Raw genomic sequence first — 17,231 nt, forward strand, 5'->3', positions numbered from 1 at the left:
GCATGAGGTGCTTATTCCTCCAATTCCATCTCTCAACCAAATCTTGCCTCGTGGCATGTACCCCATGATTAACTGTCCAGTCTGTCCTTGCCTGGTTTTGGCTTGCTCAAATTCTTCTCCAGTGTTCATCACATATATACTAATTAAATAACTCACTTATCATAATAATCAATTAAAAATGTATTTTAAAAATGGATAATCTTATATATAGTTTTTTAATATTTTTCTCAACTTACATAATATTTTATAACTATACAATAGTAGTGTTTTTTTTAATTCAATAATGCAGTGTGCATATCGATCATATATATGCCATATGAGTTCATGAAAAAAAAAAAAAAAAAAGAAGAAAAAGTTATAATGTTGTACTAATATATAGCATTTTCCTTACCAACTATATATACGTATGCCTAGTATTGTATACATACCCTAGCTGTATGTACGCTAGCTAGTACTGTTTTTAGGGTTGATATGTAGTTTAAATGGGCTCTTCATTTTTTATATTTTTAGGGTTTATTTGCAAACAACCGAAGGCAGATGAAGAAGAGCATTGAAGGCACTTGATAAAGGCAAGCAACATAAGAAAATGGTTTTTCGCCCATTATGCATGTTAGAGTAATGTTATTGTGTTATTGATACATTACAAAATGATTTATATTATCTGCATGAGTTAACAACGTTATTTTTCAGTTAAGTACCAGTGACAGCTGGAAGGGGACACAAAATTTGGGGACAGGAGATTTCAACTCCAATATTGATTCATTGAATGATCCCCTCTTTCAGTCTTCCATATATAAATATAATATACCAGAAGAATCTTTTTTCTTCAGGCTACTTCGTCATCTTCTTAATTATTACAAAAAATACTTCAAAAAACTATTTTTCATTTTTTATAGATAGAGAACTAATGTTGCACTCTTTTAATTTTTTAATTTTTCTTATGTATATTACACATTTTTAACCCTTTAAGTGAGTTAATTTATCATGGAACCTTCAAAGTGGGCATTTTCATCTTTTACTGCAGAAAAAATAAAAAGAAGAGTTTTATGTCTATATAACATTTCAAATGGTGAGTCACAAATGTTTTCTTGATATGAAGTCAGTCCCAATTCCCAAACTTAATTATTTATATTTCTTTGAAAACAAAAAGTAGGCAATTGCTAATTCACATTTCTATATTACCAAAATACCCTCAGCCGATATTTTGCATTCCCATTGAGTCATTGACCATTTTGCTCACTCTCTTAAGAGAGTGCCATAGATCCATTATCCACTACAGTCAAAATATCAAATATCTCACTCTCACAGTCTCACACAGCATGCAATAAATTAAAGGCCTACACTTACTAACAAAGTAACGAGTGACAACCAACCATAACAAAAAACCTATTGCTTCTCCCAAGACTCTCAAGTCTCAACCCATCCTCCTCCATGGGCACTCTAGAAATAGAACCTCCCTACCCCAACATCACCACCCAAAAACACCGCTACTCCGCCGGATCCGAACCCGAACCCGACGACAACGACGACGACATCTCTCCCATTGAACAAGTCCGGCTAACCGTGACCAACACCGACGACCCGACCCTACCCGTATGGACCTTCAGAATGTGGTTCTTGGGCCTTCTCTCATGTGCCCTCCTCTCTTTTCTGAACCAATTCTTCTCCTACAGAACTGAGCCCCTCATCATCACCCAAATCACTGTCCAAGTCGCCACACTCCCCATAGGCCACTTCATGGCCAAAGTCCTCCCAACCAAAAGGTTCCACTTACCCGGGTTCGGGTCCCGGATCTTTTCTGTCAATCCGGGTCCTTTCAATATAAAAGAGCACGTGCTCATTACCATATTTGCCAATGCTGGAAGTGCTTTTGGTAATGGCTCAGCTTATGCTGTTGGGATTGTCAACATAATCAAAGCATTTTATCACCGCAATATCTCTTTTCTAGCTAGTTGGCTGCTTATCGTCACTACCCAGGTATTTGTTTTTCGCTTTTGCGGACTTCTTTTTTTTTTTTTTTTTTTGAGAATTTTGTGGATTTTTTTTTGAATAATGCTATATTTACCACATTTCTTATACCACATTCTTATACCATCTCACGTGTCATTACTTTATTGAACATAATTTTTCTTTTTCTTTTTGGGTTTTTATTTTTTTTTTTAGTATCCAATGTATGAATGCCATGTAAGTTGCCACATAAGGTGGTATGAAATTATGGTATAAAAATGTGGTATATCTAGCAGTACTGTTGTTTTTTTTTGAAGGAAAAGTTGATTAAAGTTTGGTGCGGTGGTGCCATAGAAAGTGGGTTTCTTGGTGGCTACCAAACTTGGCCAATAAAAAATTGGATGGCTGAATGGTAATTTGCTTTTATTAGCTGGCTTGATGGCTGGCTGGATAATTTTATATTATTTTTTCTTGAAAAATGAATTTCATCATTATCTGTTTTGGTTTTTGTTTTTGAAAACACATGGAATTGAAAATTAGAAAGCAGTTTTTTCTGGTTTTGGCTTTGTTTTCCTAAACAAGAGTTGTTTCCTCCTATTTGTTTATGAATTGAAATGGGTGAAAGGAGGTAAACAATGAAGATTTCTATATTAGATTTAGATCAAATAGGATCATGTGGTTATATTTTAGGCGTTAATATTGTGCTTAAATTCAAAATCACGTCATGTTGAATTTATGGTTTAATATCTTGGAATTAAATTTTAGTATTTAGAATTTATTTCAAAAAAATAATTAAATAAAAAGTAAAATAGCCTAATTTTAGATATAAACATAATATAAGCATAAAAAAAATTTGAGAAGTGAATTCACTCTCAAATTCTCAAATGGGAAAAGACAAACAATTTTGCCTACTGTGCTTTGCTTTCTCTTATCTTTGATTAGCTTGGTGGTAGTGGTAATAATTGGATAAAAATGGGTTACAGGTGTTGGGATATGGTTGGGCTGGGCTGTTAAGGAAGTATGTTGTGGAGCCTGCCCATATGTGGTGGCCCAACACACTCGTTCAGGTCTCACTTTTCAGGTATGCCCTACTTTCTTGGTCATTAATTCATCATGCACTCCTCATGCCATTTCATTTCTTTTCTAACTAATACATGTAAAAAAATAAAAGACTTTTCAGAAAAACAGTACATAATTATTATTTTTAGTTCAGTATCAATTTGGAACAAAAACCTTTTAAATTAAGCCACAAATTTTGTACAAAAAGGAGAATTTTTATTTCCTCGATCCATTGGTTGTTTTGCCAACCGATTGGTAGATTATGGATGCTCAACGTCTGTACGAATTACGCAATAGTATTTTGGTATATTGGTGTAACTTATCCAAAGTCATAGTTGTAATTGTATGAAGTTGAAAAAAAAGTTAAGGCTTCTTATTTAAACTTAAGTTTTGAATCAGAATTCAAACATTAAACAAACAACATAAATAAACTGTGATTGTAACTAAAATTGAAATGTTTTGATTGTCATGTAGTTATAGTTAAGTTCATAGATAAAATAAAAAATAGTTATCTGGCTGATCAATTGTTAAATAATTTGTCCTAATACTTAAACCAAAATGACATAAAATTTTGATATTTAAAATGAAAAAAATAATAATTTAATACCTAAAGTCACCAAACAATTTCCAATAAACTGGGTAGTCTTTCGATGATTGGACTGACTAAACCTCAAAATAACATTACATGATTTACATCAACCAATTTTTAAACCCTAAAAAGAAACATCACATCAGTCAATTACTGACTATTATCTAAGCATTTAAAATTAACAAAAACAAAACTCTTGATAGAAGCCAGTGAAGTGCACTAGTTCTACCCAAGGAGTAAAATTTCGGATTTTGCAGAAATTTCGATGAAAATTTTGAAAAATTTTAAATTTCGACAAAAATTAAACATAAACGACGAAAATTACTATCAAAATACGAAAATTTTGAATGAAACTTTACCATATGTTTATTTAACATATTATCTACTAAATTGTTAAAAAACATTGAAAAAACCAAATTATATAGTAGCTTTCATGTGATATAAGATAAATATAATGCGTGCTGAAAACAAATACTGTTAAATAAAAATGAGTGTGCCTCTTGTTGTGCCCATGTATAATTTGTCTATACTCTATAATTTGTATAATTTGCCCAAACTCTAAATTATAATTTGTATAATTTGTCCATACTCTCTATCCATATTCCATAATTCTATACAAGAATAAATCACCAATGTGTCAACGCCTCAACGGGAAGTAGCAAGCTTACTCAATGAGATTTGAAAATGATCTTTTGTGAAACCCCGAATCTTTATAAAATTTTTATTTCAAAAAATAATTTCAAAAAAATAAATAAATAAAATGTGTTGAACATTTTTGTAAATTCACTTTTAAACTTTTAAAAATAAAAAAAGTTAAAATTATTTTTTATATTCAAACTCTCTATTCTCTCTCTTAATCACTCACGGGTGACTATTCTTATTTCTCATCTCTCTTTCATTTTTTTTTTTTGCCACTCATCTCTTTCATTAATCATTCATGCACCGAAGACTCCCTTTCATTTCTTATCTCTTATCTGTCTTTCATTTATCACTTTCCCACTCTCTCTCAGACTCCCTACAACTCACCTCTCCCTCATGAATTCAACTTGATCTTCACTAGTGGCCATGAAATCACCCTAGAAATTCTCCCCTCATCCTCCTCTTCATCCCTGCGATCCAGAAAAATCCAAAGAAACCCTATTTTCCCTCTCTGCTCTCTCTTGGTTATTCTCTATCCAGCCATGGGTGGCCATGAAATCACCCTAGAAATTCTCCCCTCATCCTCCTCTTCATCCCTGTGATCCAAAAAAACCTAAAGAAACCCTAGACCCGAAAACCCAACTCCATACGCTAGGTCAACGCCAAAAATTTCAGAAAATTTCGTTAATTTCGCAAAATTTCGGCAAAATCACTGAAATTTTGATGAAATATCCTTGGGTTTGTTTTAAAATTTCCACACTCTTCAAAAACAAAAATTTCGCCGAAATTTTTAAAATTTAACTCATTGGTTCTACCTTCTGAAATTTAATATTTTACTAAGCTTAAGGTTTTGACACCTTGTGAAAAACTTGTGCCCCACCACTTCAGATTAAAGCATGCATCGATGCAGTCCCTTTTTGAATGAATATATTGATTGTTAATATCCATTTGAGTCTGCTCAAAGTCATCGATGACGTGCACGGTGCACCCCAACACACCAATTATGTAATTTGTATGGAATGGGGCTACCAATCAAGATATTTGATTGGTTTATTAAATTTTCAAGTTAACTGGATGGATCAGTTAGAATCTTAGACTGATCGGTCTAAATCTTACGATCTTAGTTTTATTGGTTTGCACTTGAGACATGAAACATAGAGGAAATTGCTAATATACTCTTCAAAATGTAACTAATTTTTTGAAGTTGACTTTAAGGCTTTAAATATCCATCTATGATGACCTCTTTGGAAGTGCTTCTGTATGAAACATTTTTGTTCGGTAGCACTGTTTCCTAATAACGACAATTGCTATTCACTCTCAGACTCTCAGTTTGTCATTATGCATTTCTTTTATTATTTAAAACTCAATGAAATAGTGCAAGATGATAAATTGAGAACAGGAATAGCACTGCCCTGAAAAAATTTCATTAAAAACTCAAGTGCTTCTTGCATATTCACTTGTGCTTTTCCAGAAAACAATAGTGCTTTTGTAACATCCAAAAGCACTTTTGTCTATTACTGCCGAATACTATAAAAAGAGCGTTCAATTGTGCTTTTGGCAATTGCCCAAACAGAGCCTCAGTCACAAATACAGTGCTCATGCTCTAGTTGGCAGTAATCTTCATTCCAGTCGTAATCAAACAGTGAGTGACCCGGGCGAGGAAGGCTCAAGGGTCAATGTCTCAATGACTATACCACTAGGCCAAGTGGTTAGACTATTAGACATGAAAGCTCAACCTAAACAAACAAAGATGCGATGGGGTTGTCTCAATCACATAAGAAAAATTTGCAAATGCCAGAAATTTTAATTACCAGGAAATCACATCTGAAATTATAATGAAAGGATACTCCAGCCAAAAAATAAAAATGAAGGATAAAGGGTGTGAGAAATAAAAGAAAAAAGGTTTAAAACTTCTTCAGCATGAAAGCTCTGACCAAAACATTTTCATATGTCCCCATCACATATATTTAAGATAAAAAAAAAAAAAATTCAAATTGATTATCAAGATTATATATGGATAAAGGTAATTGGTGGCCACAAACTTTAGGTTTGTATATCTTAAGCATGCTGATGTTATTAGGCAGTGGAAGGAACCAAAAACCACACAAGATATTGATATGAAACTGGCCTATGGTCAATCAATGAAACCAAATTCTTCCTATCACTACATGATTTAATGGTAAAAGGTAGGCCATGCCATGTATAATCAGTCAAGACAACAGCACATAATACACTAAACAGCCAAATTAGATATTTAAAGGTTTGAATACCCATTTACATATGTCTGAAAACTAAATTAGAATTATGTCTTATAGGTCACTTGCAACTTTTGGCAGCCAGGATTTGTAAGTGACTGTGAATGTGTGCATTTTTAGTGGATTTGAATCGGTAACGATATATGCAAACACATATGAATGGATGGATACTGAAATAAAAGAAAAATAATCCAAACCACATTTTTTGTTTCTCCAGCTGTTGACCACAAAACAAACTCCCTTATTCTTCTGTAGAACCACAATGCTCTTCAAACAATTAAAAATTTCTACTTTTCTGGTATTATAGGGTTATAAGTAGCAATAGCAAAATTGTGGTCAACTACCTCAATCCGTATTTCTTTTTAACTTAGTAGGGGAAAAAACTCAAACCTTAAAGCAACAGCAGAATTAGTGTTGTCCACTACAGACCTAAAAGCAGTGGAAAAGTCAGTTAAAATGTCCAATACAAAGATCAGTGAAGAAAACATCATTCCTACTACTTGGTGTTATGTACCAAAACACATTTTTCCATTCCACTTATTTATTTCTGTGATAAATCATATACCACTACATATATCTCTTCTCAAGATCTTAACCAAAATACTTATAGCCTCCACATCTTTCCCATAGTCTTATCACCCAAAACCATCTGCCTTCTCTCCTTAATCTCAACAGATACTACTGCTAACTTCATGCAAATTCATTATCTCATTATTAATCTATTATACACTATCTTACAAGAGGAATTATTAATCTAAACATCCTAATTCGGACATGCCAAATTCATGAGAATGAAGTTTCAGAGTGCCTAGCATCCAATGTTGGATCAGTAATTATTAATGTCCATTCTCATATGATGGCTAACTAAGTTTTTATATTTAACTTACAGGGCTTTGCACGAGAAAGATGAGCAACGCATGTCACGGGCAAAGTTCTTCTTAATTGCTCTAGTTTGTAGTTTTACATGGTATGCTGTCCCGGGGTACCTCTTCTCAACACTCACAAACATATCATGGGTTTGCTGGATATTCTCCAAGTCGGTTACTGCCCAGCAGATTGGCTCGGGAATGAGAGGGCTTGGAGTTGGAGCCCTGACACTAGACTGGTCGGCAGTGGCGTCCTTCTTGTTCAGCCCCCTCATCTGCCCTTTCTTTGCCATCGTTAATGTTTTTGCAGGCTATGCATTGATACTCTACGTCGTAATCCCTACAGCATACTGGGGACTGGACGCATACAGTGCACAAAACTTTCCCATCTTTTCCTCACACTTGTTTACAGCAGAAGGTCAAATTTACAACATATCAGCTATTGTCAATGACAAGTTTCAGATAGATCTTACAAAGTATGAGGAGCTAGGACGGATTCATTTAAGCACATTTTTTGCTCTCACTTATGGCTTTGGTTTTGCCACCATTGCCTCCACCCTCACGCATGTAGCCTTCTTCTATGGAAGGTAATTTCTTTTCTTTCTTTTTTCTTAAATTTTGAGATTCCAGATATGAGATCTTCCATATGTTAGCTTACATGTAATTTTTTCACACAAGAGTTCAGAGAAAAAGAGAATTAATAGTATCAAGTCTTTTTTTCTTTAATGTTTATAGTTACATTTATTTTTATACTAAAAATGGTAAGAATGTCGGTTCTTCGGTTCAAATAGTTTCGTGATGACGTGATGAATTGTTTTCTTATAAAATTTGAGATAAATTTTTACCTTCAATTTTTCTAAATGTTTATTGCACGCACATACAGATGAAGAAAAATACAAATTTGATCTTTTAAACAACAAAGAAAATCACTCTTCTTCCCTATTCAGTTCTTAATGTTCTGAAAAATTTATACTCGGTTACAACTAAAATGGGCAGCGAGATCTATGGGCGCTTTCAAGCTTCTTACAAAGGAAAGGAAGATATCCATACAAGATTGATGAGAAGATACCCGGACATACCTTCCTGGTGGTTTCACTTGTTACTGGTCATTACACTTGTAGTGTCCCTTGTACTCTGCATCTTCTTGAATGATCAGGTTCAGATGCCATGGTGGGGACTCCTATTTGCTGGTGCCATGGCCTTTACATTCACCCTTCCTATCAGCATCATAACAGCAACAACAAACCAGGTGAGTCAGATGTTTGCTGTTTTGTATTTAATGGCGAAAGATATGAAAGTTAAACTTATCAACTTATCCTTACTTATAAGTAACATCTTATCACAACTCACAAGTGGCTTTCTTTTCATGTGGTTTATAAAAAAAATGCATGAAACTATGAAACAATACTCATTTTTTTTTTATTCTGGTCTGAGCATGATACAATACTTGAGTTTAGTGGTATACAATTCTATATAGATGTAAACAGCTGGTTATAATTAAAGCAGTTGTAACGAAATGGAGCCAACACATCACATTTCCTGCATTATGATTGACAATTGCTATTTTTATATTTATATATCACAGACAACATCAGTGCAACCCATTGTTTAGCACTCTGTAATGCTCTCTAATGTTCTGATCCCCCTAATACAGACACCAGGGCTAAACATAATAACAGAGTATGTCATGGGAGTCATATTACCAGGAAGACCAATAGCTAATGTATGCTTCAAAACATATGGTTACATGAGCATGGCTCAGGCAGTCTCCTTCCTGAATGATTTCAAGCTTGGGCATTATATGAAGATCCCTCCAAGATCAATGTTCTTAGTTCAGGTATATTAAATTTTTCATACTACCAATACAAAAAAAGGGCCAGACTGAAAATTCTAAAGGCATGGTTGGAAACATTCTTAACAAACTGGAAATAATCTACTCTGACATATTCCAGTATATCATTACTTTACTTTTCATAATATATTCTGATACATTCAACTCTGAAGCATTTTCTTGCGTGTATGTCTAGTTCATAGGAACCATTCTTTCTGGAACCATCAACCTCGTAGTAGCAGATTGGCTGCTGAGCTCTGTCACAAACATATGCCAGGATGATCTCCTTCCTCCGGATAGTCCTTGGACATGCCCAGGTGACCGAGTCTTCTTTGATGCATCTGTGATATGGGGTTTGGTGGGACCTAAACGTATATTTGGAACCCTTGGAAACTATAGTGCCATGAACTGGTTCTTCCTTGGAGGTGCAGTAGGACCAGTTATTGTTTGGCTACTGCATAAGTTATTCCCGAAGCAATCTTGGATAACCCTGATCAATCTTCCAGTCCTTCTAGGAGCAACAGGAAATATGCCACCAGCTACAGCATTGAATTACAATTCCTGGATTATAGTCGGAACAATTTTCAATTTTTTTGTCTTCCGTTACAGGAAAAAGTGGTGGCAGAGGTACAATTACATTCTTTCAGCAGCACTGGATGCTGGGGTGGCTTTCATGGCAGTTTTATTGTACCTTACGGTAGGCATGGAAAACATAGGTTTGACTTGGTGGGGCACAAACGGTGAACACTGTGACTTGGCAAAGTGTCCAACTGCCAAGGGAATTGTGGTTGACGGTTGTCCAGTGAACTAATGCTTGTCTTCTCCAGTTACATGTGATTTCATTTTTAAAATGACACTCTATAGTGTCAGCAAGAATTAGAATATAAATTGAATATGACCGCGTAGATGATGTTTATGTGTCTCATAATGAGATAAAAGATGATTAATTGACTTGCTCTATCTTACCCAAACACAGCACCCACAGACAAAAGCACGTTCCTTCTTATGAGATTGTCAATGGTCAAATTCTTCTGTTGATTAGCAAACAAAGTGCAAATGGCTACTTGGGAGGAATTCTCAGACCCCATATCTCTTTCCAAGGGAAAAACCTATAACTTGGAGCCCCTCAAAGTCATATATAACTACTTAAACTAAAGTCATGGTGTTTAACTTATCCTCTACGATTTTAATGATCTATCCTGCATTCAAATTAATGAGGAAGGCTCTCACCGTATCTCGTTCCCAAACATTGACAACCACTTAGAACATTGAATGTGAAACTATTTACCGGAACCTATTAGACTCACTTGACTTGACCAAAACTGACTGCTATAACAAGGCACATTAGAAAGGATACCATTGAACCCAGTTGTCGTAAGTGACGGTAATGTTTTCAGGGATCAAATTTCATTTATGTGAGAATAATTCAAAAGCGGGTGCAGGCAAATATCAAATTGCAAAATATGAAAAATGAAACAGGAAGAATACTAAAATTGTAATTTCAGTATTTATAGCACAAATAGAGTCATCTGAGAAAAGAGGTGGTCAGGTAATTCAAATTTGGGGACTTACCTAACAATAGTGTTTCACACTTTGACATGTTCATCTTGAATTTCATGAAACCCACTGATTGTATTCATCCATCCTTATAATAAAGGAACTAGAATTTGGGGAACCTCCTCCTCCATATGCCTTCACATATTGAGATGCGTTATTAGAAATAATAATAATGATCATGACGATGATAACAACATAAAAAACACCAACAATAAAACTTGATAGTTTTCTTAAAAAGAAAAATCATAAAAAAGAATATGTGGTCACATTAATAATGAAGCCACACCTTTGCAACTTCAGAGGTATCAGTAGCACTATCGGTACTCCGTAAGCACATTTTTAGGTTTTTCCGTTGCATGAATATAACAGCTCCTATAGGCCTGGCATCATGGACGGAAGTACTCATAAGCAATGACAAACTCAATTAAACAAAAATTATTTGGTGTAGTTCCTCCATTAAAATTTGATAACTTGTAAACAATCAATGGTATGAAAAGAAAAAAATTTAATCAGACGTTTGGGCAATGGCATATATGAGTCCAGAAACCATTTCAAATGGAACTATAAATTCAACTGCCCGAAGCCTAGCCATGGAAAACCCTAAGAATACATTATACGCTATCAGTTTTGCATTCATAAATGATTAATATATGAAATTACCTTAGACCAGCAGCAGCACTTTTTACACTAAGCTGCTTGCCAATTTCATCACTCAACTCAGAATTCCCATCGGCTCTAACTCCCTACAATGACCAAATATTTGTTTAGATATTTCCAAGGATCAAACTAGGAAAAAAAAAATTAGAGAAGAATTAGGGAAGCAAAAAAATAGCCGCTTTTACTTACATCATATAATAAATGGCATGAAATATGTCCATGTCAAGCATACAAAACAAAAATCGACTAGAAACTGTCCTACCAAACCAATATCGTCCATGTAAACCAGGCATAATGTTGCAGCACATAGGAAAAATGGTTTGAAAGGGAGAAATCAATAATTTACCAGACACTCCCCATAAAATCCTCTGCCCAACCTTAGTTTCAAAACCTTATTAATCTCCAGTAACTTATTTGCAGCTTTCTGTCGAGTAGAAATATGAAACTTCCCCTTAGCGATTACATCCACCGCATTTATCTCCAGTAACTGCAACAATGATGGTTTTAAACAAGTCAATAGTGACTTCAGCACTGGAAAGAAAAACTGCAAACGAAGTAAAGGTATTTCAGGGGATGGGCGTGTGTTGGTTTACTAAATTAAATAACCATCCCAACTGCATTACATTTCCTACCTGTTCATACATGTATGGATTAGTAACAAAATTCAACTTTGAGCGCCATTCACTAAGTCCAATATTAAACTCCCGAATATCCGGTAAGCTCCACTGACGGAGATCTCCTTCCTCAATGTACTTAAGTACCATTTCTACACGATCTCTGTCCTCGGGTTCTAATAATCTTGCATTCATTCCCTAATTTCAACAAAAGCAAAATAAAAACGAACCTTAGTATAACATTTATCTATAAATTGCAAGTGAAAAGAAACCGCAATTCAACTTACATTATGACATTTAACATCGGCGAGTTCAGCAGAGAAGTATTCATACACAGCACTAGAGCTACTCTTTCCAAGATTCACATGAAACGTGAGGTTCTTTGGACAATCTTCCTCAGAGGGTATCTGTGGAAGCACCGATTTTCGATGATCAAAGGCAATTACCCTAATCGAAATTCGAAACCAAAAATAGCCAAACATAAACAAACCCACTTGGAAAATGACCAATGCTTAACCATTAACACAAAATTCACATGCATTTCAAAACAAACTGATCACTAGATAGTAGTATTGTCAAACGGAAAACTTACTCGCACGAAGCTCTCCGCGCAAACTCGACCGCAAATCCTTTCAGGCCAATAAAATCAAGCAAATAGCACCTCTCTAGCCCTTGAGTGCACAAATCATCAACCCTGTATAAGCAAAACAAACAACCAAGTTAAAGAGCATGTTTGTGAGAGAGAGAGAGAGAGAGAGAGAGACAGAGACAGAGACAGAGAGAGAGGGAGACTGGACCTGAGGGGCTCGACGGAAGAGAAAGGGAGAGAGAGGCAAGGGAGGTCGAGGCGAGAGTGAAAGAGGTGAGCGAAGAGAGCGGAGAAGGCTCCGGAGAAAGAGGGGTAGTTGTAGAGAAGCAAGTTGGGGACTTGGTCTTGCGAGGCTTTGGCTAGAGCTTCTAACGCTGCGTCTGATCGGAAGCTTCTGAGGGCTTGTGAGAGCGGAGCCATTGCTGCTGATACAAGTATGGTCCTCCATTTTCCAAGAGGAGGAGAAAGAGGCATTACCGCCGTCTGTAGAGAAGTGCTCTGCCAAATGCCACTGCCAACTACAAACTCTAACCAGTCTAAACTACAGATGCTATCCAAAATTACCCAATAAAAACCTTATTTTCAAGGGTTTTTTCTTTTAAACCAAAATTGGCCTCGTAGTCTCGCATACCCGCCACACCCTATGTCCCGTTTGTTAGTAAGATTTTCTTTCGTGTATTTGGTAATGTAAGGAAAATAAATTATGAATTATCTTTTTATTTACATTCTCATGTTTAGTTTATGTATGAATAGTAAATAAGGAATAAAATTTCGGATTTTGAGGAAATTTCAATGGAAATTTCGACAAAAATTCGACGGAAACGACGGAAATTACTATCAAAATACGGAAATTTTGAATGAAACTTTAACATATGTTTATTTAACATATTATCTACTACATTGATTAAAAACATTGAAAAAACCAAGTTATATGGTAGGTTTCATGTGATATGTGATGAATATAATGCGCGCTGGAGGCAAATACTGTTAAAAAAATGCTTCACTAATTAATAATTACTTCAATAACACCTCAATTTTATTTTTACTACAATATTGCCAAATGAATTACAAAAGTAATCAATACCACATAGAGTTTCTAGGAGGTTCAAAATTTCCGCTGTCTTTAGTATCATCATGTTCAGAGTAGGTGTAATGCGAAGAATAATCATCCCAAGATACTTCTCCAGCATAATTTTGCATGTAATTGCCAACATGCCAACCATATGGATCAGGAACCTGTTGTGGTTGAATTTGCCCATAAGCATACTCATTTGAAGAGTTTGTCTCTTGTTGTGCCAATGAGTTACTATCAGACTCAACCAAGTAAGACAGATGTGGTGGGTAGAATATTGGAGGGTTTTGCCCATAATTGTAATTGTCACTTCCTACCCCCATAGAGCCAAAAGTGGTGGATAATGAATCATCTTCTTCTTGTGCCAAACTCTCATGACCTCTTTGTCTGCGACTATAGTCTTTTCCTATGGCACCAATTCCTGGTCCGGCACGCCTACTCCCATGATCCTCATCTTGTGTTGCATGTGTGTAGTTTGCTTCGACAGAAAATGGGCTCATATACTCTTGAGAATGTCCAGTGACATCTTCATTTCCACCACCACCACCACCACAACCTCTACCACCACCACTACCTCTACCTCCACTGTTGATAGGAGTGCCCGATCTTGTGCTAGAGTTGCCTGATCAAGAAGGATTAGTGGGAACTGGCTCAGTACGATGTGTCGACCTTGGTTGCATAAGTTCATTGAAACTTACAGTAAGACTCACCTCCTCATTTAGAACTCTGTCCACATTGATACCTTCCTGGCGTGCTTGAGCTGCAATATCAGAGTCTGGATTGTCTGCATCATCATCTAAATGGAGGGGCCTAATCCACTGATAAAGCTGGTTTTCCTCCACATCATCATCCCCTATAGCAGCATCATATATATCCAGCGAATCATATTCATCGACGCGATCCTCCTCTGCTTTCTTGTCTCGAAGTGCAAGCCTCATATTATAGTAGCAATACACCATCTTTTCTAACCTACTATATGAGAGTCTGTTTCGTTGTTTAGTGTGTATGAGTGCGAAAGTGCTCTAGTTTCTTTCACAAGCTAATGATGACGATGTTTGTGATAAAACTTTGATGGCTAACTTTCTCACAATAGGCGCATCACTCCCATACATGATCCACCATTCACCTAAAATGAAAAATTTGTTTGTGTAAGTGTAACTATAAAAATAAATAGTTAAGTTAATTTAACTAATACAAGTATGATGTATATTCACTAGGAGACATTCGTGATCTAGCGGCCTTTGCAGCTCGCTCTCCGAACATTTTTCGGGCATCTTTAAAATATGTTAACTAGATACAAATACAATACAAATTATACAATATCAATCAAATATATAATTTAAGACAATCAAATTCTATAAAGTATTAATATTTTTCGTAAGGATTCTTATGGGCCTTATAGCAAATTATTTTTACCTCATTTCTAAATTGGCCAACTTCTGGTGAATAGAGATCTAATTTAGAGAATACGTTGTGCACAGCCCGAATAAGTTCACCATCATCTCCAACGCCAGGTCTATATTGATAGCGATGATTCGAATAATAGGCTGCAATCATGCATCAAGTAAATATAGAAATACATAATTAGTAATTTAGTTCATTAATTGAAAGCTAAATCAATTAAAAAAAATGCGGAACAAAAATAACAAATAAATTATTGGGTTACCTGCTACGTGCAAATCGTGTTGTAACGTTTTAAACCATCGATCGTTGATGAATTTTATTACCCACCGTGCACCATGTTTTTTTTCTAGCTCTTCCTTCACGACACGCATCAACTCATAAATTGATCCTATTGTAGGATACACTTCTGTGTCGACAATATGTAAAACTATGTAGAGAGATTCAAACAGACCGCACACCTTATGCACCTGTTGCCAAAAAGAGTGATCAAGAACTATATTTTCAACCGTGATGCCTGCATCTGAACGTCGGAAATTGCTACGACCCCAATCATCACTGGTGAACAATTGCTTCAGCCCCATCATCTTACCATACAAACTGTCCAATGCAATATAGTTTGTAGCAAATCGGGTGGCACTAGGACGAACAATATCTCCCTTCGTGATCTCTCGCATCTTTGCCAACAACCAGTTATGGTTGTAAATATAATTCGTGATCATTCTGAGTTTTTTAATCACATTAGCAACCTGCTCTTTCTTCCCCATCTCTTTAAACATTAGATCAATGCAATGTGCTGCACACGACGTCCAGTACACATTGTATTTGTTAATTAACTTCTTACCTGCTTTGACAAATGCGGAACCATTGTCGGTCACAACTTGAACAACATTCTTCTCTCCAACCTCCGTGATTACATCATTCAGTAGCTCATAAATATATTTATGATCCTTTATGCAATCTGAAGAATCAACGGACTTAAGGAATACCGACTTCCCTCCTGAGTATGCCATGAAGTTTATGATAGACAGTTTGGTTGGACCTGTCCAACCATCGCACATGATTGTGCAACCATAAGTTGCTCAATCGGTCTTCAATTTGTTAACATGCTCTTGCATTTCTTGAAACTCCTGGTCCAAAAATCTGGTGCGTATCTGATAGGGTGTTGGAGGTTCCACTCCTACTCCTGCCTGTTGACATCCTATCACCAAATTTTTGAAATGATGAGATGCTGCTTTTGAAGGGGGAACATTTTCATATATGAAGAACTTGCTGATCAAGCGTTGCATCCCATCTTTGATTGACCCTCCGGAAAAAAGATTTTTAACACTCTTTTGGCGTGCTTGAGCTGCCTTGTACAAGCTTGGTGCTACTGGAGGTGTTGGTCGTGATTCCCTCATGCTTGATGCTCTTTGCATCTGTGCACCACTACTAGACCCAAAACCTTGTCCCCTATTTGGGACTTTATGTAAGTGTTCCCTCTCCCATTCTGCTTCTCTAGAGGCTCGAAGTGCAGCTCGAAATTCTCTTCGCTCTTGAGGCCCCATATCATCATTATGATCTTCATCATCATCATCCTCATCATCATCACTCAGCTCAATCTGACCTTGTCCTCGAAGCTCTTCTCTCAGCTCTTCCATCCTTTGTATTTTTTTGCACTTTTAGTGTTGTTTGTGTTGCATCCCTGCAATGATGAATTGTCTCACTTCTGGTGGGACACTATTGCATCGTTGCACATTGTGTCCAAGATCCAAACCACTAAGGTGGTATTTCAATTGTGTCACTCCAGCACCCTTCATTACAAGGCCACAATATTTGCATATTGAACCTTGTCTGCTACCTGGTAATGGATCGGCATGATCCCAAGTTGGATCACGTGATCTCCCTCCACTGGCCATTGAATTCTAAATTCCTAATAACAAAAAGACATACACAGTAACACAAGAACAATAACAATTAACAAGAGAGTTAAATTCTATATTAATATCATATCAGTATATCCCCAAGAAATTAATATCATATTAGTTATTAACTTATTACTAATTAGTAATTTCATATCATATCTTATTGATATTACTAATTGGCAATTCCATATTACTAATTTGTAATTTCATATCATATTACCAATTTCATTTCCATATTACTAATTTCATAT

The 17,231-nt window shown here is 35.8% G+C and overlaps 2 protein-coding genes and 1 pseudogene across 3 annotated transcripts; 1 reads left to right on the plus strand and 2 right to left on the minus strand.

The window, feature by feature from the left end:
- Positions 1-1,361: 1,361 nt before the first annotated feature.
- OPT4 (oligopeptide transporter 4) lies at positions 1,362-10,137 on the plus strand. The gene is made up of 6 exons (XM_086252999.1): positions 1,362-1,977; positions 2,931-3,028; positions 7,379-7,942; positions 8,352-8,604; positions 9,010-9,192; positions 9,383-10,137. Exons 1-6 carry the CDS (start codon positions 1,432-1,434, stop codon positions 9,995-9,997), a joined length of 2,259 nt encoding a protein of 752 aa, XP_086109125.1. The 5' UTR covers positions 1,362-1,431; the 3' UTR covers positions 9,998-10,137.
- A 130-nt stretch (positions 10,138-10,267) lies between these two features.
- Positions 10,268-13,134, minus strand: LOC147277194 (heat shock protein). 2 transcript variants are annotated; one of them, XM_086253001.1, is made up of 8 exons: positions 12,812-13,134; positions 12,607-12,708; positions 12,302-12,461; positions 12,033-12,212; positions 11,747-11,887; positions 11,404-11,486; positions 11,030-11,123; positions 10,268-10,878 (listed from the first exon to the last, which is right to left on the minus strand). In XM_086253001.1, the coding sequence occupies exons 1-8, from the start codon at positions 13,075-13,077 to the stop codon at positions 10,801-10,803; spliced, it is 1,104 nt and encodes a 367-aa protein (XP_086109127.1). In that variant the 5' UTR covers positions 13,078-13,134; the 3' UTR covers positions 10,268-10,800. The 2 variants fall into 2 exon arrangements, with proteins under 2 accessions (XP_086109127.1, XP_086109126.1); XM_086253000.1 differs by having other exon boundaries at positions 11,747-11,944.
- Positions 13,135-13,680: 546 nt separating this feature from the next.
- LOC147277195 (uncharacterized) lies at positions 13,681-16,716 on the minus strand (annotated as a pseudogene).
- Between the last annotated feature and the right edge of the window lie 515 nt (positions 16,717-17,231).

This window comes from Dryas octopetala, chromosome 8 (assembly GCF_963921425.1).
Source record: "Dryas octopetala chromosome 8, drDryOcto1.1, whole genome shotgun sequence".
In the NCBI taxonomy this organism is placed as follows: Eukaryota; Viridiplantae; Streptophyta; class Magnoliopsida; order Rosales; family Rosaceae; genus Dryas; species Dryas octopetala.

What these genes read in the sequence shown, in the direction of transcription:
- LOC147277194 (XM_086253000.1), bottom strand. Translation starts at nt 13,077, where the DNA reads ATGCCTCTTTCTCCTCCTCTTGGAAAATGGAGGACCATACTTGTATCA. An exon ending in GATTTTATGGGGAGTGTCTG is followed by an intron (nt 11,487 to 11,746) that starts GTAAATTATTGA and finishes TGGTCATTGTAG; the next exon opens with GGAGTTAGAGCCGATGGGAA. An exon ending in ATACCTCTGAAGTTGCAAAG is followed by an intron (nt 10,879 to 11,029) that starts GTGTGGCTTCAT and finishes CAATATGTGAAG; the next exon opens with GCATATGGAGGAGGAGGTTC.
- OPT4 (XM_086252999.1), top strand. Translation starts at nt 1,432, where the DNA reads ATGGGCACTCTAGAAATAGAACCTCCCTACCCCAACATCACCACCCAA. An exon ending in TGCTTATCGTCACTACCCAG is followed by an intron (nt 1,978 to 2,930) that starts GTATTTGTTTTT and finishes AATGGGTTACAG; the next exon opens with GTGTTGGGATATGGTTGGGC. An exon ending in GTTCAGGTCTCACTTTTCAG is followed by an intron (nt 3,029 to 7,378) that starts GTATGCCCTACT and finishes TTTAACTTACAG; the next exon opens with GGCTTTGCACGAGAAAGATG.